Source organism: Mesocricetus auratus, unplaced genomic scaffold, assembly GCF_017639785.1.
Source record: "Mesocricetus auratus isolate SY011 unplaced genomic scaffold, BCM_Maur_2.0 Super-Scaffold_100003, whole genome shotgun sequence".
NCBI classification, from domain to species: Eukaryota; Metazoa; Chordata; class Mammalia; order Rodentia; family Cricetidae; genus Mesocricetus; species Mesocricetus auratus.
Window position 1 is genome coordinate 15,693,789 of NW_024429188.1, and position 23,456 is coordinate 15,717,244.

The 23,456-nt window shown below is 37.1% G+C and overlaps 1 protein-coding gene across 3 annotated transcripts in view; it reads left to right on the forward strand.

Moving 5' to 3' along the window:
* Nucleotides 1-23,456, forward strand: part of Glra2 (glycine receptor alpha 2) — a 220,050-nt gene that overhangs the window by 167,170 nt on the left and 29,424 nt on the right. For all 3 annotated transcript variants that reach the window (XM_040744064.1, XM_005074196.4, XM_040744065.1), the window contains one exon: nt 207-356. In XM_040744064.1, coding sequence (XP_040599998.1) covers nt 207-356 — 150 coding nt within the window. The remainder of the gene's footprint in view (nt 1-206; nt 357-23,456) is intronic.

Genomic DNA, 23,456 nt, shown 5'->3' on the forward strand with positions numbered 1-23,456 from the left:
AGATAGATAGATAGATAGATAGATAGAGTGATTTCTTTGTCCAATACTCTATTGGTAGTCATTTCTTGCAGCACTAGTCACAATAGTTTTCTAAAGACTAGAAAATACTTGACCATTACTTGTGACGTTCATATAATATAGAATTAGATTTTCTGGAAAGTGTGCTTAGATTCCTTCTTTTTCTCTTACACTATCCTCTTTCTCAGGTCTCCTATGTGAAGGCGATTGACATCTGGATGGCAGTGTGCCTTCTGTTTGTGTTTGCTGCCTTACTGGAATATGCAGCAGTGAACTTTGTCTCCCGACAACATAAGGAGTTCCTTCGTCTCCGGAGACGACAGAAACGGCAGAATAAGGTAGGGTTATCTCATCTCTTAGCACAGAATCAAGAAGACCTTGAGGTGGCTAACCAAACTATGAAACTCATAAAAACCACACATAACATTTAAGAAAATGAACTTAATTTTTGTCCTAACAAATTACTGCTCAAATGAGTCCTTTAAAATTGTGGGTAATATTAGCATGTGTACTAGATATAATTACAAGTCACAAAGTCACACAGCGAAACTTGATTTCCAGGTAAATATATTTTAATATTAACATGTCACAAATAATGCATAACATATAATTATCCTAAAATTATTTGTTGTTTATCTGAAATCCAAATCTTCCTGGGCTCTCTGATATTTATCCAACATCTCTAATTGAGCATATAGTTTCAAACTGATGGCTATTTTTAAATCTTCATCAGGATACCAATAATTTGCATGTATGTGACTGTGTGTGCATAACTGATTTGATGTTTTTCATCAGTTGATCTGCCTTGATGTCACTGATTCTCAACCTTTCTGAAGCTGTGATCTTTTAATACAGTTCTTCATGCTGTGGTGACCCCTAACCATAAAATTATTTCATTGCTACTTCATAACTATAATTTTTCTACTATTATGAATCATAATGTAAATATCTGATATGCAGGATATCTGATATGTAACCTCTATGAAAAGGTCATTCTATCCCCAAAAGGGTCTCGACCCACAGCTTAAGAATCATTGTTTATCTCTTCTACACACAGCGTGTTGGTAGACTCAATTAGGCTGATCACAATATCTTGACTTTAGCATAGTTTTACCTTACTTAGAGGTCTATATTTCCACTTTGTAGTTCAGTATCTTCAATTGAATAGGTTCCAAACTTGCCTGTACATTAGAATCACCTAGACACTCTACAAAACTCCCAGACCTTGGCTGCACCTCATCAATTTAATTCTTTTTTTTTTTTTGGATGGGACTCACTATCTTCTCAGCTGCCAAGCAATTGAGTGTGTAGGTATGCTTGGAAAACAAGCCTTTGTTTATATCTCAGCTCCATGAAGGATATGAAGCGTTGTGTCTGGTTTCCACTTCTGACAAGGAGAGGAACATGCCTGTCGATACAGAGACTTAGAGAGTCTGTACATATAGAAAATGTTACCTTCTAGGACAATACCACTGAAAAAACAAGTCAAAATGTAATTTAAATTACATGAGCTTTTTTTTCAAAATCTGCCCCCCCAAGACCCCATAAACATGCTGGTGAAGGTAAAGAAAACACTGACTCATATGCTATTATGATAGAGTTTTTTAAAAATGTGTTAATCTTACTCTTTACAAATATCTAGATATAAAGCTGAAGCATTATTGGGTTCTATTTACTTTGAGGAGTTTTCATGCAGATGAGCTCCTGGCTGAATTTACCAAAGATTTTTATAAGCACTCCAAAAACGTATACTGCTGGCTGACCTATTTCTTATGTCTAGTTCCATTTTAGGAACATTCTATCTGTTTAGCCTAGGGAAACACACACACACACACACACACACACACACACACCAGGGGAAGGGAGAAACTCACACATGCACTATATAAGCTCAATGTAAAGAGGCAATATATGAGAAATGGTGTGTTTGTATGCATATGTGGGAACTAGTTTTATCTTCAGAGAAATATAGTAGAGTGGCACAAGTTCAGAATCACTTGTTTTGCCCAGGAAATATTATTGAATTGTGATGGTATTTCAGCTCATAAACAGTGCAGTTTTCACCAAAAATGTTACAATGATGTAATTGTCTGTGGGTGTCTTAAGTCATTCAGTAATCTCAAATTTTACCTTATCATAATGTTATTCATCAAGGATTTTTAAGGGAAATGCTGATCCTTGGTGAACTCCACTGATGACACTGACTCATAAGGTTTGGGGTGGAACACACAAATGCACACAGTTAACAAACACTCCATGTGATTCTGGTAATGAGAATGTTAAAAAACACTACTGGCTCACTGCTTCTTACCAAAGATGGAAAATGACTTTTATTTGCCTTCCAAAATCTGAATAACTGGTAAGATAATTTTGGAAGGTAGTGTAGAAGATTCTTATACTGTATCTGAGCTTTATGGGAATGGATTCTGTGATTTCTTGACAATACTGGCTTAATAAAATAATAGTCACTAAAGACTAGCACCTTTTTAAAATCACAACTAAAGAAAACACAGAGTAAAAAGAAAGTAGAGATAAGAGGAAGGGGGAATGGAGAGCAACAAGGATAAAGAAAATCTAATGGCAAAGTATTCAATCAATCCCAAAAGCATCAGCAAGTATTACAAAGAGAAATAGACAAATGCTTTAATTAAAAGAAAAAGATTTTCAGATGAAATAAAAACTCAAAATCCAATTCCTTCTTGTCCACAATACATATAGTTATAAGGAGAATACAGAAGCCTAAAATTAATATCAGATAGATACCATGAAAATGTTAATCAAAGAACTAGTTCAGCACCTTTAATATTTGAGAAAGCAGACCTTTCAAAACCTGTTACTAAATCCAGGCACTGGGACTCACAATTGTAATTCCAACACTTGGGCAGGCAAGACAGGAGATTTTTATAAGACATAAGTGTCACTTGGACTACATAGTGTGTTCTAGGCCACTGGTAACTTGTATGTAAAAACAAAAGTAAACACGCTTAAGTATTTCTTACATTAAACTGATAGCATGGTCTTGGATAATTATAATGAACAATTTTAACATACATCCTTCAATAACATATAGAAAAAGACAATTAAAAGATCATTAAAGATGTAAATTTAGTAATAGGATTAATACACTCACTTTACCCATATCTGAAGAAAATACATACTGTTCAAGTACAGAAGAAAAATTTTGTTAAATTTACCATGAGCTGGACTATAAAACAAGTCACAACAAATATCCAGTGTTCTAATTTGTTTTCTGTTGCTATAATGAACACACTGACCAAAAAGCACCTTGGTGGAAGATAGGGCTTATTTGGCTTATACTTCTAGGTCATAATCCATCACTGAGGGAAGAAAGAATAGGAATCTTAGCAGGGACTTAAAATAGAACTCATGGAGGAATGATAGTCATCTCATTCTTTGCAAGTCCTGCCTATACATGGTGCCATCCACAGTGGAATACTCTATATCCCACCCCCAAAATGCCTATCGTCAGTCAAGACACGTCCAAAGGCCAGTTCAATGGAGGCATTTCTTTAGTAGAGAGTCCCTCTTGCCAGGTGAGTCTTGGTTTTGTCAAGTTTGTAATAGCTATTACCTACTAAAAAAAGGACTAAAATCAGTTATAAATTATGTACTGAATATATCATCTAATCAAGTGAATTTGGGCTAACTATCAATAATAAAATGATGACTACAAAATTTTCCTAAGATAGAAAATTAAAACATACCTCTAGGATCATCTGAACCTTAAATAATTCACAAGGAGCACTATAAAATATTTTACTTGAAAGATAAATTATGCATATCGAAATACATTAACTGAAATAAATCCAGTTTTAGTGAAAAATATCTACTTCAAAAGATTATTTTATAAAGGCAGATGATGGGGAAGTCCTGTGTATGTCAGTAAAGCACTGTTGGCCAATAGGGAAGCAAGATAGGTGGGACTAGGAGTTGAGGAGGATTCTGGGAAAGAGAGACACAGGCAGTCATGATGTAGCTGCCATAGGAATAAGAGGTCCAGACCCTTTTCTCCAGTAAGAGAAATACTTAGATTAACAATTATGGGTTAAATATTTAAGTCAGAGATATCCAGTAAGAAACCAAGCAAATGGCCAACAGCTTCATAATTAATATAGCCTCCTGTGTGTTTATTTGGGACTGATGCTGCTCTGGAAGGCTGCACTCTACATGCAGATTTAAAAATGAATTATCTAAACAACTTTCTCATGAATATGGAATGAAAAATGGGAAATAAAATACAAAATATGTAGAGGACAAAACTTTATTAACTAGAATGCTCTATTCAGTTTACTTATTAGATGAATATTTTCAGTTCTGTATTTAGAGAGATACTAGATTGTAGTAGTTTAGAGATTAATTGGTAGGTGAGAATGTAGAAAAACCAAGAGTAGATTACTTAATAATTTAGCATTCAAGGGACGAGATAGTATAAAACAAATTTTTGTATGCTTTCAGTACTTGACATCATTAGACTACTCATTTGCTATGTATTCTCTCATTAATTTGTCAAGCACCTATTATGCTAAGCCAGGGAATATGGTGTTGCAGTAGAGAATGAGACAAAGGAGTAGTAAATTAAATTGTAGAAACAGGTAAATACTTTTCAGAGCAATATAAAAGATGTCATTTTATGCTAATGGACTAGAATCCAAAGGATGGTCTTAAATTTGCAAATAGGCTATTGAGTTATGGGATGAAGATGAAGAGTGACAGCAGCAGATCAGTTAGGAAAAATTATATACAAAGGATGATGGTGTTTTAGACTGTGGTATTGGTCCTGAGATTGAAGGGAAGTTGTCATATTTAATACTCAAGCACCCTTTCATTCACAAATATTTACTTGTTACTTACTTTGCACCGAACATTACCTATATCTTTAGATTTCATTTTACAACAGGGTGGACAAAATATAGTTCTTTGATGAAAATTACATTCAAGTGTATAGCTTAGAGGTAAAACCAATGGTTCATGATGCTTCTATATGAGGAGGTGAGCAAAAGAAAGTATAGTGTACAAAGTGTTACTCTCTGGGCTCTTTTGGGGGGACTTACCACCTAGCTCCCCAAACAAATCACATATAGAGGCTTATTCTCAGTTATGAATGCCTGGTCTTAGCTTGGCTTGTTTCTTGCAAGTTTTTCTAACTTCAGTTATTCCATGAACCTTTTGTCTCTGGGCTTTTCCTTTTCTTGCTTCTGTAATCTTACTTTCACTCTTACTCTGTGGCTGGTTGTGTGACTGTCCCTTAATGTCCTCTCTCCTCGTGTTTTTGCTCTTTCTCTTCCTCTTTTTCTCCTTCTATATATTGTCTCTGCCTACCAGCTCCACCTATCCCTGCTCCTGCCTCACTATTGGCCATTCAGCTCTTTATTAGACTACCAGTTGTTTTAAACAGACAAAGAATCATAGCTTCACAGAGTTAAAAAAAATTCAGCATAAAGAAAAGTCACACACCTTAAAATAGTGTTCTACCACAGAAAGGAATTGAATACTATGGAAATTTTTTACTTAAGCAGCTGTGTGATTAGAATGGGTAGTTATTTTATTAAGATGGAGATTGTTGAAATCAAAGCAATTTTAGAGTTGAATTACAGAGTCCTTTCAGATATGATTAGTTTTAGATGCCTATGAACCAGCTCCGTAGAGCTGGCAAGTAATTAGATAGATACATGTGTTCATGAGAGAGATAAAATCTAATCATATATTTGGAAGTGTCCAGGAAACAGATAATGTCTGAACTCAGCAAAAGTGGGGGAAATCACCCACCAAGGGAATGGAAATGAAAATGCTTTGAAAATGGAGCACTCTGTCACTTAGCATGTCTGAACTAGGTTGAACTGAAAAATTAATAAAGGAAATGATGGCAGATTTTATCTAACACTTGCAGTTGCCTTTGTCATGTGGGGAAGCATAGAAGCTAGAATGGAAGAAAGTATGTTCATGAAAGATTTCCCCTCAAATAGAAGAAAAAAGAATGTATTTGACAAAGGGACTACTCAAATGAAAAGGAAGATATTAACACCACATTGAACACAAAGCATAAATTCAAGAACAAATGTCTTAAGATTTTTCTTTAAAAAAGAACCATAGACATAGAATCCAGAGCAAAGGGATTAACTTCATATAGAAGTATATATTTAATTTTATCCATGATTTCATTCATCACCAAATCACTGAAGATGATATTAAAGCACAAAGAAGTTAATTTCTCCATGTTCATGCCCCAGGAAATCATCCAGCAGTATCTCAGTTAAAATACTGTTCCTAATTCTTCCCATGAATCCTGAGTGTCATTAATGATGTAAAATATGGTGGAAAGAAGAAATATAGAAACATTGAGAAAGAAGATGAAAGTGTTCAGTAGCAGTAGAGTGGTAAGGCCAGTATTCCAAGGAAAGGGATGGAGCTAGAATGTTAAGTCAGAGATAGTATGTACCTATATAAGATTTGTGTGTATGAATCTGTAAGAATCAATGATCAGGTATTTGTTTTCACTCAGGAAACTTCCAGCCTCATGTACAGCCCCTGAGAAGACAGATACCTAAGTGTATAAAATTATAGTTCTAGATGAGTACTAGTAGGTAGATGATAGCATGACAGGAGAGTGGGGGAAAAGAGGAAAGAAAGATAAAGGGGGAATATGGGGAGCTTAGACTACTTGTGAGAGAGTAGTTGTAGTGATGTGTCAGACTAAGGTAGATAATACAGAGAGAAAATGAAGGAGACACTAACTATTGATATGAAGCAGCTGGGTTAAGGAGAGATTTGTGTAGACCACAGACTGAGAAGTAGGAAGAGGGATATCATTTAAACATTTTTAAATTCTTTTATTATTTCTTTGAGAATTTCTTACATGCATCCAATATACTTTAATCATATTATTTCCACCTTCCTCTGCCCAACACCTGCCAGATCCATTCTATACACCCCACCTCTTCCCAACTTCATGTGCTACATTTTTTAATAACTCACCTAGTTCAGTTTGTGTTGCCCATATACTCTTGGTTGTGGCACTAGCCACTGGAACATGGTTAACCTACCAGAGACTACACCTTTAAGAAATGATACTCTCCTTTTCCCAGAAGACATCAACTGCCAATAGACCCTAAGGTAGGGGTAAGTTTTGCCATCTTCTTCCCCGTCTATGCTAGAATTCTGACCGGCTTGATGCATGTAGATCTGTGCTGGTGAGCATTGCTGTTGCGAATTCCTGAGTACAGCAGTTCTATCATAAGCAGGAGACATTGACTCTGCCTGTACAATCTGTCTATTCCCTCTTCTCTGGTGGTTTTTGATATTTGAGGGGAAGGTGTGTGAAATGTGCCAGGTGAGTTACAATTCCTGCTTTACAAAATATACTTTATTTTTTGAAATGAAGTTTCATGTTTTCCATGAAAGTATTCTGAAATCTGTGTATCTCAAAATGGGTATTTAAAGGACCAAATTTATAGGTTGAGTGAGGAGATATAATGAAGAAAAAACAGCATTGCTTATTCCTAAGGAAAGGCAGATATCTGACAAAATTTTATTCAGTTATATTTGTCTTTTTCTTATTTTTCTCTTCTCATAGAAGGTAGCCTCCCCTACCTCCCTTTCCCAGCCAACTTAATGTTCTCTCTATTTGTCTTTCAAGAAACAAGCAAACAAGAAAAAAATCAAAATCAAGAGACAGAATACCCCCCACAAAATAGAAAAACAAAAAAGCAAATAAATTGGCAAAGAACTGGCATTTTCCATAATCCTTAATCTGATAAGAAAACAAGGTGTCATCAGGTGCTAACATTCATTGAGGGCTTCCCTGATGTCAGGTATTAGTCTAAACTCTTTTATGTATAATAATTCATTCAAGTCTTGCTATAACTGTGAAATAGTGTAATCAGATAGTCCAACTTATTTGGAAAAGTTCCAATTTAAGCCTATTATCCCAATGCCTTGTATGATTTAGCATTTGTCCTAAACAATTTTAAACAAAATATTTTATTAATATATGAATTAAATAGAAGTGGTTTTTAAGACTCTATTCTGTGCAAGCAATTTAAGCAAATTATAACTTTAACACATAGTGGAAGCAAAAAACAACAAGGACAAAAATGAGAAACACTATCCCAGACCTCTTTTTGACAGTTTTCAGTTGCAGTGTCATAACCAACACTTGCCTCCTAGGATAGTTTGCATGAAGCTCCCTCTTCAAATGAAGTGCACTCAGACACAAGAGGCTGGCAACCTGCCAATCTCTTGGTCTCTGGCAGTAATAAGACACTGCTGCCCCTACTGACCATTTACAGTACGAGAGTGGAAGATTTGCTAAGCCACTGTGCTAGCACTTGGCCACTGAAGTGTTAAGAAAAATCAAAGGTTCTATCAACAGAAAACAAACATAAGAGAGGATGAACAGTCCTGTTGTTGAGACTCTGAATGCTTAGGATTGAGTGGTTTCATCATTTTTGTGTGTTATAAATCTTTAACTGTTCTATTTAACAGTAATGTCTATTCGTGCCAGTTTCCACTATCAAGAGTGTCCTTATTTGAATAATGAAGTTGGCGTTTTATCCTATTTTACAGATGAGAAGCCCATACCAAGATAGTTTAAATAGTGTGCCCAAAGTCAAAATACAGTCTCTGCCATTCCTAGCCTATTGTTGAGAGTCTAAAAACCTTAGTTTATGATGCAATGTGACACACACACACGCAAATATTTTAATGTACTATATGATTTTCTATGCTTTCAAAAGGTAAAGTCATGACTATGACAGGGTAAGTAAGGTGAAACACAAAATTTCAGCATCACATCTTGATTTTTATTTTAAATTTTACCTCTTTGCACTGTGTTTTTCATCAACAATGACTTTTAATGTTGCATGAAAATCCACTTGTCTTAAGTGCCAAGGCTCTGCCCATCCCCCTCATCCCCTCAGTTTTGCATCTAGAACTTCCCTTGCTTTTTCTCTCTTCAGGATGAGCTAGTCACATGCTACCAACCTAATTTCCCTGATCCACTATCACCCAAGTTAAAAAGAGCAAACAAGCAAAAATTCACCATTCTCAAATGCTCAACATTCCACAAACACAGTCATCTCTTTAATTTCCTACTGAGAAACTGCGCTCTGAAAAACAATACTGCTTGATTCCTTTAAAGGTCTTAGAAAAAAACAAGAACACCGCTTCACAAAGACACAAAGGCATTAAGATTCATTCCTTATCAATGGAGACATTCCCTGAGATTACATTGGCATATGTGGGAAGAGTTGTCTGGTGTTGACTCACAGTCAGGTTATGAAATGGGGTCACTTGCAAGAAGGGGCCAGACAGTAAACAGTTAGGAGTATTTTCTTTAATTATCCTTTGCATGTTTTGCAAATCACTTACCATCACTTTTATCAAAGTAGAGTATCTCAGAATCTAACACATCCAAATTTTCACTGATAGAACTAGCAGAACTCAGTCTATTAGACGTTGACACCATTTTTTATGTTATCTGATCTTTGTGAATAAGAAGTATTCACAGAAAATGAGAGTTATAACAGCTTTACTACATGAACTTTAAAGCTTCAACTGCTTTTACCTGCTTTTGTCCAGCAAGTCAGATATCTCCAGTCTCAGACTGTACTGATTTCTTTAATCTCTGCGACCAAATAGAAATAATGTCTACTTAAAACTATGGCAATGGCTTTAATAGCATGTAATGATAAGCCTACTATTTAGACTGTTTATTGTCCATACCCAGCCCACACGAAAATGTCTGCTAATAAGAGGGGACAGTGCTTAAAGGCACACCACACAAACCTGACAAACTGAACTCAATTCTGAAAACCCATAGTAGGAGAGCCAAGCCCACTCCTCCCCCAGAGTCCTGACTACTCCATTTGTATACTATGGAGCATGCACCTGTACACACACACACACACACACACACACACATACACACACACACACACAGTGATGATGATGATGAAGATGATGATGATGATGAACAGATAATTACAATTTAAAAAAATACAAAGCCTCTTAGAATGGAACAAGCCTAGAATGTTGGGCCCTAAGCAGAATTTCTCAAATGATAGGAATTCAGAAAAGGGAGGTTTCAGCAACTCAAGTTTTTTGAGATCTTTCTCCTATCATATATCCATCTTTTCATATTAGCTACACTGCTAACTCCGCAAAAGACCATATCTTGATTCTACGGGACTGAAACAGTGTCACTCTTTTAAATAGCTGATTTTCTCCTTTTAATAACAACTGTCGTGTTTGGCTCATTTACACATATTTTATAAATGAATATAAAATTGAAATGATATTTACCTAAAAACACCTTAATTATTATCTCAACTGAACATCTTCTGATTAACCAACTAGATAAAACAAACTTAAAAATACAATGATCTGCATTTATTTTTATAAGGCTTTAGCCTCAACTCCCTCAGTTCTCCAAGCCAGTGAACATCTTAAGAAGTCCTTGGCCCCTCAAATGCATAAACCAAGAAGCCCTATACTGACTGTTTCTTCACTACCATTCCAAGGATCTTCAATCTTCCAATTCCACTAGGACACCAGGTCTTACTGATAAAGGTCAAAACAAAAGGACTCAGCATCCATTGTCACCTAGAAATGGCTTCTTAAATCGATGGAATTCATGCCAGAAAATACAACTCATTATCTCAGAATCTCTGAAGACAGATTAGACTGCTCCTTAGACTTAAAAATTGTTTCTATCTTTTCCTGTAGAAACAATCCTTTAAACTAGTGTTTCTCAACCTGTGGGTCATGACCCCCTGGAACTGAATGACTCTTTCACAGGGTTGCCTAAGACCATCTTGCACATCAGATATATTTATATTATGATTCATAATTGTAGCAAAATTACAGTTATAAATTAGCAACAAAAATAATTTTGTGTTTGGGGATCACCACAACATGAGGAACTGTATGAAATGATCACAGCAATAGAAAGCATGAGAACCAGTGCTTTCAACACTTAAGGATGGTAAGCTAGTAAATCTTCTGAAATCTTATGCTAAATTGGCCTAGGCCCTACTGTGATACAACAACAGCCATGTACCATGCCAGCCATCTTTCTTTTCGTTTACTAATGAACATCTTGAAGAATGAGTCACAGAAAGATAGTGTAGGTGTGATCAACGTGGAACACAAATCAGTTGTAGCATACCATCTCTTTACCTAGAATTTTGCTTCTTTTATCTAGAATAGCAGACTGAAGTACTGTAAATACTCATATTCCAGGATTGGCTCATTTCAACATTGTAAATTCTTCTTAAATTCCCAGGTGCTTTTCCATTTATTAACAGAAACATCTATCAAGTTATCTATTCATATATGGATAATATTTTCTGTTCAATAAAGGAATTTTATATGTATTCCTATAAATTTTCATCTCATTGAAATTGGCACAGCTCTCTCTCTCTCTCTCTCTCTCTCTCTCTCTCTCTCTCTCTCTCTCATTGTTTATAGGACCCAGGTCCCCATGAATACTAGGCCAGAACTCTACCACTACCACTGAACAGTATCCTCAGCTATATTAATCATTTTGACATGAATTCGATCATGTGGAAAATTAGCAACCATATCTTGCTTTGCAGTTCTTTATAGGTAAATAAACATCAATTTCTTCTAGGTAAAAGTAATCAAGAAGAAATATATGGTCTAATGAGTATATAGTCTTACTACTTTCTAACAATAGCATGAAGAGCAAGGTGTGGAAATAACAGAAATGGTTTCCACAAGTGATTTCAGGGGCATTATGCCTAAGGAAATTGGGATTTACTCTAGATGGAGTCAAGAGAAAACAGGGGCAATTCTCTGAATGCATCTGTATAACTATTATCTATAAGATGAAAGTCTAACAACGAAGATTATGCTCTAATTTGTAAAGAAGTGATTACCATTTCAACAAATACAAAGGGATGCTTAGTATTTTATCTGTGTAAACAAAATTTAAAAGGGACTTGTTTTACCTCACTTTATCATGCATGCTCTCAGACTAACTTCATATGAGGCTGATGTTTTAGCATTGTAGCTTTGCTTCTCCTAAAACAAAAGGTTTAATTTGTCCACATTGTCTATGGTTAGCAGGATACTTAATAAACCCCCAAACACCTAAAATCCTGTGTCTCTTTTCCACACCTTTAACATGGGATTGAAACTATTCACACAACAGGACTGTGATAAATATTAAATGAGATTCCTTGAGTAAAATTCATGAAACAGTGTCAGGGGAGATGGTTCAGTACATAAAGGGCTTGAGATACAAGCGTGAAGAACCGAGGTCAGATCCCAAGAAAATATGTGAAGCCAGTCACAGTAATGCAAGGTCTGTTACCCAAGAACTCCCCAAGAGATGGGGGACAGAGAGAAGAGAATCCCCAGAAGCCCTCTGTTAGATATGTTGGTGTACGCACAATAGTGAACAAGAAAATATTGTGCTATAAACAAGGTGGAAATCTTACTGGAAGTCGAGTTTGCCCTCTGACTCCTGTAGTCATGTTATGGCATGTATGTCCTTGTACTCACAAGCACATACACATGTAAACACACACACACACACACACACACAAATGATATAAAATGACTCATTTACAGCCCCTAATAGGTGGAAAGCATTATATTCTCTCTTCCACAAAAGTAGGTAGCAGGCTCTCCATGACAAAACTTTTGATCATCTCAATGGGGAAACTTGTACCACTAACCAATGTTAAATAACAGAGCTGCGATTGCATGCTAACATACGACTCCTCTATTTTTATTCCTTTTGTGTTTATTCCATCAAGATGGACTACACAGAAAACTGTGGTCTGCATACATCATAGAAATTAAATCATGAGTTTGTATTTTTTGTCTAAACAACGACAGTGGAAAGAATCAGGAGGAAACTCAATTCTCTGACTTTACTTTCCACTGATACCTACTGTAGCTAAACTAGGTCCTAAGCAGAAGAGAACTTTCCCCACATTTAAACCCTTCAAACCCAATTGGAACACTGACTGACTTTGAAAGAGGGTTGCTGAAATGCAAATGTCACTACCACCAATTTTAATCTGCAACCAAACCTCAGCTAACAAGAACTCATTAAACTATAATCAGAATAGGATCATCTTGGAAATCCCTGCTAAAATTCTCTCGCCCTTTTCTATTCCTCACCAAGGGCTTAGTTAGAACAATATTTCTCAACCTGGGGTAACTTTGATATTCAGCAGACATTTGATAACGTCTGGAGGCTTGTTTGATAGACACTCATATGAGACAAGGTAATTGCATCATCTGGAATGTAGTGATCAAGTGTGCTGTTAATCTTCTCACAATGTACAGGACAGCTTCCCACAGCAAAGAATTCCCCAGCCATAAATGTTGCTGCTGTGGAAAAACCCAGGGTTACAGCATTTGGGGGATATATTACTCTATATACAACTAACTATGCTGTTTTCAGTTTTCCTCCAAACAGAATGCATCATCTGCCTATCAAGAGAGTGTTTTTAAGACTATTAACCTGAAAATGAATTTCTGAAGAATTTATTCATAGGGAGGTATTCCTTGTGCAATGGCTAGTTGTCTTCTCCTCACATCAGCAAAAGACAAACTGTGTCCAACAACTTATATTTGAAAATTGATTTATCTAAATACACACTCAACTGAGTATTTAAGAATACCCTCTCTGATTGACTTCACTTACTAAGAAAAGATACCAAGTATGTGGTCGATTTTTGAGAAGGTTCCATGTGGTGGTGAGAAGAAGGTATATTCTTTTTTATGTGGATGAAATGTTCTATAGATATCTGTTAATCCCAGTTGGGTCATTACTTCTATTAGACCTTTTGCTTCTTTGTTGAGTTTCTGTTTGGTATTCCTGTCTAGTGGTGAGAGTGGTGTGTTGAAATCTCCCACTATAACTGTGTGGGGCTTTAGATGAGATTTAAGTTCTAATAATGTTTCTTTAACGAATTTGGATGCCTTTGTATTTGGGGCATAGATGTTCAGGATAGACACTTCATCTTGGTGGGTTTCACCTGTGATGAGTATGTAATGACCTCCTTCATCTCTTTTGATTGATTTTATTTTAAAGTCTAGTTTGTTAGATATTAGGATTGCTACCCCTGCTTGTTTCTCGGGTCCATTTGATTGAAAAAAATTTTCCCAACCTTTAACTCTCAGGTAATGTCTGTCTTTAAGGGTGAGGTGTGTTTCTTGTATGCAGCAGAAGGAAGGGTTCTATCTTCGAATCCAATCTGCCAGTCTGTGTCTTTTTATGGGTGAGTTAAGGCCATTAACATTGAGGGATATTAATAACCAATGATTGCTCATCCTTCTTTGATTTGCGATGGTTGTTGTTGATGGAATTATGTGTGGAATGTCACCCCTTTGTTCTTTTGGCTGTTGGTAGAGAGGGATTCTCTAATGCTTATGTTTTTCTGGTTGTAGTTAGTTTCCTTGGGTTGGAGTTTTCCTTCCAAAATTTTCTGTAGGGCTGGGTTGGTGGACACATATTGCTTGAATCTAGTTTTGTCATGGAATATCAAACCTCAGCAGCTACAAAAAAATTGGAATAACTCCATGCATCTTATCAGATCACCATGCTTTAAAATTAGAATTCAACAACAACACAAATTGCAGAAAACCTACAAACTCATGGAAATTGAATAATGCTCAACTGCACCATCCCTGGGTCAAAGAGGAAATAAAAAAAGAAATTAAAGACTTCCTCGAATTCAATGAGAATGAAGACACAACATACCCAAACCTATGGGACACTTTGAAAGCAGTGCTACGGGGGAAGTTCATAGCGCTAAGTGCTCACATGAAGAAACAGGAGAACAGTTATACCAGAGAATTAACATCACAGCTGAAAGCTCTAGAACACAAAGAAGCACACTCCCCCAGGAGGAGTAGACGCCAGGAAATAATCAAATTGAGGGCTGAAATCAATAAAGTAGAAACCAGGAAAACAATACAAAGAATCAATGCAACGAAGAGTTGGTTCTTTGAGAAAATCAACAAGATAGACAAACCTTTGTCCAAACTTACCAAACAGCAGAGAGTGAACACGCAAATTAACAAAATTAGAAATGAAAAGGGGGACATGACAACAGACTCTGAGGAAATCCAGAGAATCATTAGGTCATACTTTGAAAACCTGTACTCCACAAAATTCGAAAATTTAAAGGAAATGGATGACTTCCTGGACAGCTATCAATTGCCAAAATTAAATCAAGAACAGATAAGCAATTTAAATAAACCTATAACCCCTACGGAAATAGAAGCTGTCATCAAAAGTCTCCCAACCAAAAAAAGCCCAGGTCCAGATGGCCTCACTGCAGAATTCTACCAGAAATTCAAAGAACAGCTTATACCAATTCTTCTCAAAGTGTTCCACACAATAGAAGCAGAAGGGTCTTTGCCAAACTCTTTCTATGAGGCCTGAATAACCTTGATCCCCAAGCCACACAAAGATACAACTAAGAAAGAGAACTTCAGACCAATATCCCTCATGAACATTGATGCAAAAATACTCAATAAAATACTGGCAAATCGGATCCAAGAACACATCAAAACAATCATTCACCACGATCAAGTAGGTTTCATCCCAGGGATGCAGGGATGGTTCAACATACGAAAATCCATCAACGTAATCCACCATATAAACAAGCTGAAAAACAAAAATCACATGATCATCTCACTAGATGCTGAAAAAGCCTTTGACAAAATCCAACAACCCTTCATGATAAAGGTCTTGGAGAGATCTGGGATAACAGGGACATACTTGAACATAATAAAAGCTATATACAGTAAACCAACAGCCAACATCAAACTAAATGGACAGAAACTCAACGCAATTCCTCTAAAATCAGGAACAAAACAAGGGTGTCCACTCTCTCCATACCTTTTCAACATGGTACTTGAAGTTCTAGCTATTGCCATACGACAACAAAGGGGGATCAAGGGGATACAAATTGGGAAGGAAGAGGTCAAACTTTCACTGTTTGCAGACGACATGATAGTTTACATCAATGACCCAAAGAACTCTACCAGGGAACTCTTACAGCTGATTAACACCTTCAGCAAAGTGGCAGGCTACAAGATCAACTCAAGAAAATCAGTAGCCCTACTATATACAGATGATAAAAGGGCTGAAAGAGAAATCAGAGAAACATCACCCTTTACAATTGCCACGAACAACATAAAATACCTTGGGGTAACGCTAACCAAACAAGTGAAAGACCTGTATCGTAAGAACTTTGAATCTTTAAAGAAAGAAATTAAAGAAGCCCTCAGAAAATGGAAAGATCTCCCATGCTCTTGGATAGGTAGGATCAATGTAGTAAAAATGGCAATCCTGCCAAAAGCAATCTACAGATTCAATGCAATCCCCATTAAAATCCCAGCACAATTCTTCACAGACCTTGAAAGAACAATAATCAATTTTGTATGGAAAAACAAAAGACCCAGGATAGCCAAAACAACCCTGTTCAACAAGGCAACGTCCGGAGGCATCACCATCCCTGACCTCAAGCTCTATTATAGAGCTATAGTCCTGAAAACAGCTTGGTATTGGCACAAAAATAGACAGGTAGACCAATGGAATCGAATTGAAAATCCGGGTATTAACCCACACACGTACGAACATCTGATCTTTGACAAAGAAGCTAAAAATATACAATGGAATAAAGAAAGCATCTTCAACCAATGGTGCTGGCATAATTGGAGACTGGCATGTAGAAGAATGGGGATCGATCCATGTTTATCGCCATGCACAAAACTTAAGTCCAAATGGATCAAAGACCTCAACATAAATCCAGACACACTGAACCTCTTAGAAGAGAAAGTGGGTGGTACCCTTGAACGAATTGATACAGGAGACAGCTTCCTGAACATAACACCAGTAGCACAGACAGTGAGATCAACAATTAATAAATGGGACCTACTGAAACTGAGAAGCTTCTGTAAAGCAAAGGACACAGTCAGCAAGACAAAAAGGCAGCCCACAGAATGGGAAAAAAATATTCACTAATCCCACATCCGACAGAGGGTTGATCTCCAAAATTTACAAAGAACTCAAGAAGCAAGTCTCCAAAACACCAAAGGACCCTATTAAAAAGTGGGCTGCAGAACTAAATAGTTTTCAATAGAGGAGTCTAAAATGGCTGAGAGGCACTTGAGAAAGTGCTCAACATCCTTAGCCATCCGGGAAATGCAAATCAAAACAACTCTGAGATACCATTTCACTCCTGTCAGAATGGCTAAAATCAAAAACACCAATGACAATTTATGCTGGAGAGGATGTGGTGAAAGGGGGACACTCCTTCATTGCTGGTGGGAGTGCCAACTGGTTCAGCCACTTTGGAAATCAGTATGGAGATTCCTCAAAAAAATGGGAATAAACCTACCACAAGACCCAACAACTCCACTCTTAGGCATATATCCAAAAGATTCCCATTCATACAACAAAGATGTCTGTTCCACTATGTTCATAGCAGCTTTATTTGTAATTGCCAGAACTTGGAAGCAACCTAGGTGTCCCTCACCTGAAGAGTGGATAGAGAAAATGTGGTACATCTACACAATGGAGTACTATTCAGCAGAAAAAAAATAATGGAATCCTGAGATTCGCAGGCAAATGGACGACACTAGAAGAAACCATCCTGAGTGAGGTAACCCAGTCACAAAAAGAGAAACATGGCATGTACTCTCTCATATATGGATTTTAGACATAGATCTGGGGAGTGCCAGCCTACAATCCTATGGCCAGAGAGTCAGGGAAACAGAAATTTTATTTAGTGGCTGATCGAAGAAGAGGCAGACTCCCTTGGTTAAGTACTGAGCTGAACTCAAGAAAGCCAGTAACAGAGAGGGAGGACTGATGATCAAAGGGATTAAGACTGGGCTGGTTTAACCCCCAGAAGCAGCTGACCAGACAAAGGTTAACTCTTGAATCCCAGGCATCAGCCTGGGAAGCCAGCATGGGACTGATCAAGACCCCCTGAATCTGGGTGTCAGTTAGGAGGCCTAGGTAATCTATTGAGCCTTGGGCAGCAGATCAGTACCCATCCCAAGTATACACACGGACTTTGGACTCCCATAGAACAATGTGAGGTGCACTCTCACCCCGAACTCTTGGGGAAGGGTCTAGGCCCTGCCCTATATGAAATGACAGACTATGCACACCCCCATGGAGGGCCTCACCCTCCCTGGGGAAATGAGGGGATAACGGGGGGGAGGGCTCGGGAGGAAGGGAGGGAATGGGAGAGGGACCTGGAACTGACTTGTGAAGCAACCTTGTTTCTTATCTAAACTTAAACTGGTAAATAAAAGTAAAAAAAAAAAGAAGCACTAACAATGAAAAAAAAAAGAAAAGATACCAATCATATGGGTCCAAATGCTGCATGCACTAAGAAAAAGACTTATGATGTTGTGTACATCTTAATGTATAAATATGATGTTGTGTACATCTTAATGTATAAATTCAGGTAGCACACATCCCTGGAAAGTATTGGATCAGACTTAGAATAAATGACCTATCTTCATGAGATAGACGTGTTTATATGGTGGGAAGTAAAAAAAAATAAAAGTCTTCATCACACTCGATTAAGAAAAGTTCAGCAGTCTAATGCCTCACCATGAAAGCATACCTTTTTCATTCATCTAAACACTATATGTTGAGATTAGGATGAACATCTGAAGAATGTGTATAGATCAATAGATACAGTGATGTTTATATAGGAAAGGAGGAGAATACAACAAATTCTTAGTCTGCTGTTTTTTCATCTATTCTACAAATCCAGTGAAACTTTTAAAATTGTTTTATTACTAAGACTGTTTATGAAAAGCTCATGCTTATAACATCAATAAGCATAAGGATTAGAAATAACCTGTCTTAAGCATAGTTATCCATTTGCTGGAGTTCATAGACTGCTGCTGACATGTGGAATAGACCTTGACCAACCGGCTCTAGGTCATGCTTCTCAAACTTACATGTGTATTGGCATCACCCAGAGGCCAAGAGAGAGGATAAATACCTGCCCTTCAGTATAAGAAAACTTAATTTAGTGTGTCACAACAGAACCCCTAATTATGCTTCCGAATAGTGCCCACTCAGTAGTGACGGTCCACAACGTCACAACATGCGTTTCAGTAACAGCAGTGCGACGATTAACTCCTGACTTGTGTGGTGGTATCAAAGCCTTTAAATGCCAGAAACTGATTCCATGTTGAGAAACAAATCACTGAAAAATTAACAAATAGGAAGTATGTAAGACATATTTAGATTTGAAATCCCAAAAAGAAACTCCTTAATTCTGTTTCCTTTCAGGAAGATGAAGTGAAATAGTGTGCATTCCCCTTATCACTCACTTTTTCCACATTCTTCCACATGTTTTTAAAAGTGCTTAAAGCTGACTTTGTTGAATCCCCATGGGAGGCCTCACCCTCTCTAAGGAACAGTTGGAGGGAGAGAAAGAGGAGGGGAGGGAAGAGGAACTAGGATTTGTGTAAAATATAAAGGGATTGTTTTAAAAAAATAAACAAAAAGATGATTTCATAGATTCTTAATTATGTTAACAATTATCCAGTGTGGTGTTGAAAGCTTGTAACTGTTTCCCAGCACACAAGACTTATTTATTTTTTATCTGCAAAACTGAAGAGTTTAGAGGAAGCTTCAACAGACCTGCGTGGATTAGAAATTTAGACTTAATTGCAGAAGACATCCAGAATAACTGTCAAGGTACTATGTAATTCTCTATATTATTAGGGTACAGAGCTCATACTTGTCAGGAACATGGTGACCTTTTACAATGAAAGGCATTTTCATCTGAGCTTTCTCTATTTTGTGTGGTATTATGACAGACCTACAATATTGTAGGGCTTATAATAAAGAAATCATTTATACACGATGCAAGTGATTTGCAGAATCACCCTGGTAGAAGAAATTCCTGTCCTTTCAGTGTCTCCTCCCACTTAGTTCTTTCATCTCAGGTTATGATTTGCTATCTCTATTTTCTTTTCTACTTACCTTCCTACTTAAAAAATAGTTTATTTTTAGTCTACTTTTCTATTCAAAAGTCTCTTCCCTCATCTTTAATTTTAATTTATTCATATACTTGGTAAAAATTATCACATGTGGTTCCAATGACTTTATCTTTGGTATGCTCACAGTGCATGAAATGTTAGATTAATAAGCACAAACATTTCAGACATGACATATTTGTGATAGAGGATATGGAAGTACTATGAAAATATACTGGAGAGTCAACATGATAGGAATTGTCAATATTTCACTCATTATCACTGTGATGATCCTTTGTATATACACTGGTGGCTTCTTACTACATCCTATAGCTTGATTTGATTTAAGAAGAGAGAGTATGCCTTATTCAGGTCCTAGCAGCATGCTCAATTTTTTCAAGGCAGGCTGAAAATGCAGAGGACTGACACTTGTATAACCTTCCACCAATAACTGATGGGGACTAAGGATAAATAGTCTAGTTTACTTGTCCTATTATAGATATGCTCTATACTGGCTTCCAGTGATTCTTATGCAACTGAACTTTAGATACACGTAAGAAGCCTGCTTCCAGTGCACCATAAGTTGGTGCCTTGTCTTTCCTGGGTATAGAGGTGGCTCTTTTACCACCCACTCCTCTACTAGTTTCCTGAGATCACCTGTCAGACCGCTTACATCTGCATCCTTATTTAAGGTCCTCTGCATCAAACCAACCAAAACAAGTACCATGTTAATGCTTGGGCTCCCTCAAATATGAGTAACAAAAGAGAAGGCTAGAGAGGTGAGCATTTACCATGCAAGGAAAGGTTCTGTATCATGCCAAAATATTTAGTTTCCTCCTGAAGGGAGGTATCTAAATGGCAGAACAACATGGTAATATTTGCATTATAGAAAAAAATATTTCAGCCGAAAACTTGGGAGAGTTCTTCAAGCAGAGAAAGGTGGGATATGTGAGAATATTAGAAGAGCCTTTTTTATAATCAAAACTAGAATGAAAAGTGAAAAATTTTAAATAAAAATGAAAATCAAAGAAAGCAAAATGAGTATGTCATGTATTAACTGAACATGCAAAATTCAACAAAAAAAAAGTTTAAGCCGACTTTAAGCAGTATGACTTTAACAAGAGAGGGACTGGGGCATTACAAGGTAAATACCAAAGGGTTTAGGTATGAGTTTTGCTGAATAATAAGCCAAGTTTTGATACACCACAATAGAGTGGTCCATGAAGCAATAGTTCATCATGAAGAAGAGAGAACAAGACTAGAAAATGAGCAGAATGTAGATGAACAAAATCTATAGATATTGATGAGAACTGAAGAGGAATTTGCAAAACGAGGAGAGAAAAGACAGGAAAAAGAGGAGGCAAGAAAATGAAGGAAGAGGGAAAGAAATGGCAGGGCAGGATCAGGAAGGGGGAGGAAAGGGGAGAAGAGGAGAGTGGTGGAAGAGAGAGGAGGGGAGAGAAAGATAAGGAAGGAAAGGAAAGGGAAGGAAAGAAAAGGAAAGAGATGCTGGAGGGCAGCACCCTGTGAGCAGCAGCGTGTTGGAAACAGAGAGAAGGAAAAGAGTCTACAAGATAAACACAAGCAATGTGGTGCTTCTACTATATCACAGACCTGGGTCCAGAAAAGAGCTGAGAACAAAGCACCTGAGCAGCTAGAAGACTTAATGGCTCATGAAGTAGAATCTTCTGAAATGCTTTACAGATGATTCATTGTAATCTATAGATTAGAACTATAGAAATAGCCTTCCATATGGGAATGGTCAAACTGGACTGGGGCACAATATTAGGAAAATGATGTGGTACTTTTATTTAAACACTCTCTTAATTGTACTGTTAATTTGGACATACCTGTAGCTCCCTCTGTAAAGCACATATCATTGCATGTTCACATTAGTTTGCCTTTTTGTAATGTTGCTGGAACTAGCTTTCCAAATCTGGGACATGTACTAAAAGCTTAACACAGCTTGTCTTAAGCAGGTATAAATATGAAAATGAGTTTGTGACTTGAATTATTAGAGTAACAAGTATTGGCCATCATTGTCATAACAAATCACCAGAAACCTGGTGACTCAGAACAAGATAAACAGTATCTGTAACTCTAGAAGTCAGACACCTAACCCTTAGCTCACTGGGTTTCCAGTAACATGTTGGGAGGGCCATACTGCTTCTGGAAGTCTGTGAATGATATTGACAGTTATGGTGGCTCATCAGAGGAAAATAGAGAACTGTGCAGGCAGTCACATACAGTGACTTAATTTGGCAATGTTTGCCTAGCATTACCTGGAAGATCAGATGATTCAGGGCATAGAGCTATCTTAAAGAATGGGGCCATTATTTGGAAGGGAGGAAGACAAGGAGATTTGCAGAGAAAGGTGAGATCAGAAGAGGGGGAACTCGATTATGTAGCTGACAGTGAGGAGTCTATGGCCTTCAAAGGGCAGTAGCAACTTGGGGCCTTAAAATCACAAAGCTCTGACTAATATTCAAAAGATGTTTTGTAGAGTTTCATAGATATATGAAGAAATTAGCTCCATGTGGCCAAAATCTATTTAAGGTACTTTTTTAATGACTCAAGTTTGTTATGGATAGGCTTTTAAGCTAACATGTATCAATCTAGAGAAGAAATAATAATTTACCAACAGACCAAGTCTGTCTGTGTTACTTTTGTGTCATTGTGAACAAAATACTAAACAACTTAAAATAATGCTGTATTTATTTTGGTTCAAGGTCTAGTCCATCATGACATGAAATGAATGGCAGAGCAGAAAAGTTCAGGTCCTGGTAGACCAAGATGCAGAGGGAGGGTGGTGACAGGAAATAGCCAAGGGTGATATAAATTAAAGGAGTGGTCTCCAGTGATTTCCAAGCCCCCCTGGTTGGGCCGCACCTCCAAAAATTACCCAAATCTCCCAAAATAGCACTAAGCCTCCAAAGCATGAATGTATAGGGAACGTTTCAGATTCAGTTGGTTCATTTATATATCTAGGGGAGAGTTTCTTCTTTTTTGCCTTTTCCAATGTCTAGAGTCCACTCACATTCTTGCCTCATAACTTCCTTTCTTTGGTTTCAAATCAAGAACACTGCATCTCTCTGATACTTCTCCCATGGTGATGTCTACTTCTGGCCACATCTGGGAAAGAGTCCATTCGAAATTCATATGATGAAATTGGTCCTATTATCTGTATAACTCAACTTCTCTAAATTAACCAGATCTACAAAATCCCTTTGTTTTTTTAAGGTCAGACATTCATAAGTTTCAAATTATTCTTCCTTCCACAAATATCAATGATTTGCAACTCTTAGAATACACCCCATGCATACACAATGCAGGTTAGAAGTGCTACAAAGAAAATGCTGAAAGAGTCTATCTTGAACTAAAGAAAGCTATTGGTTGATGGCTAAATAGCCAGA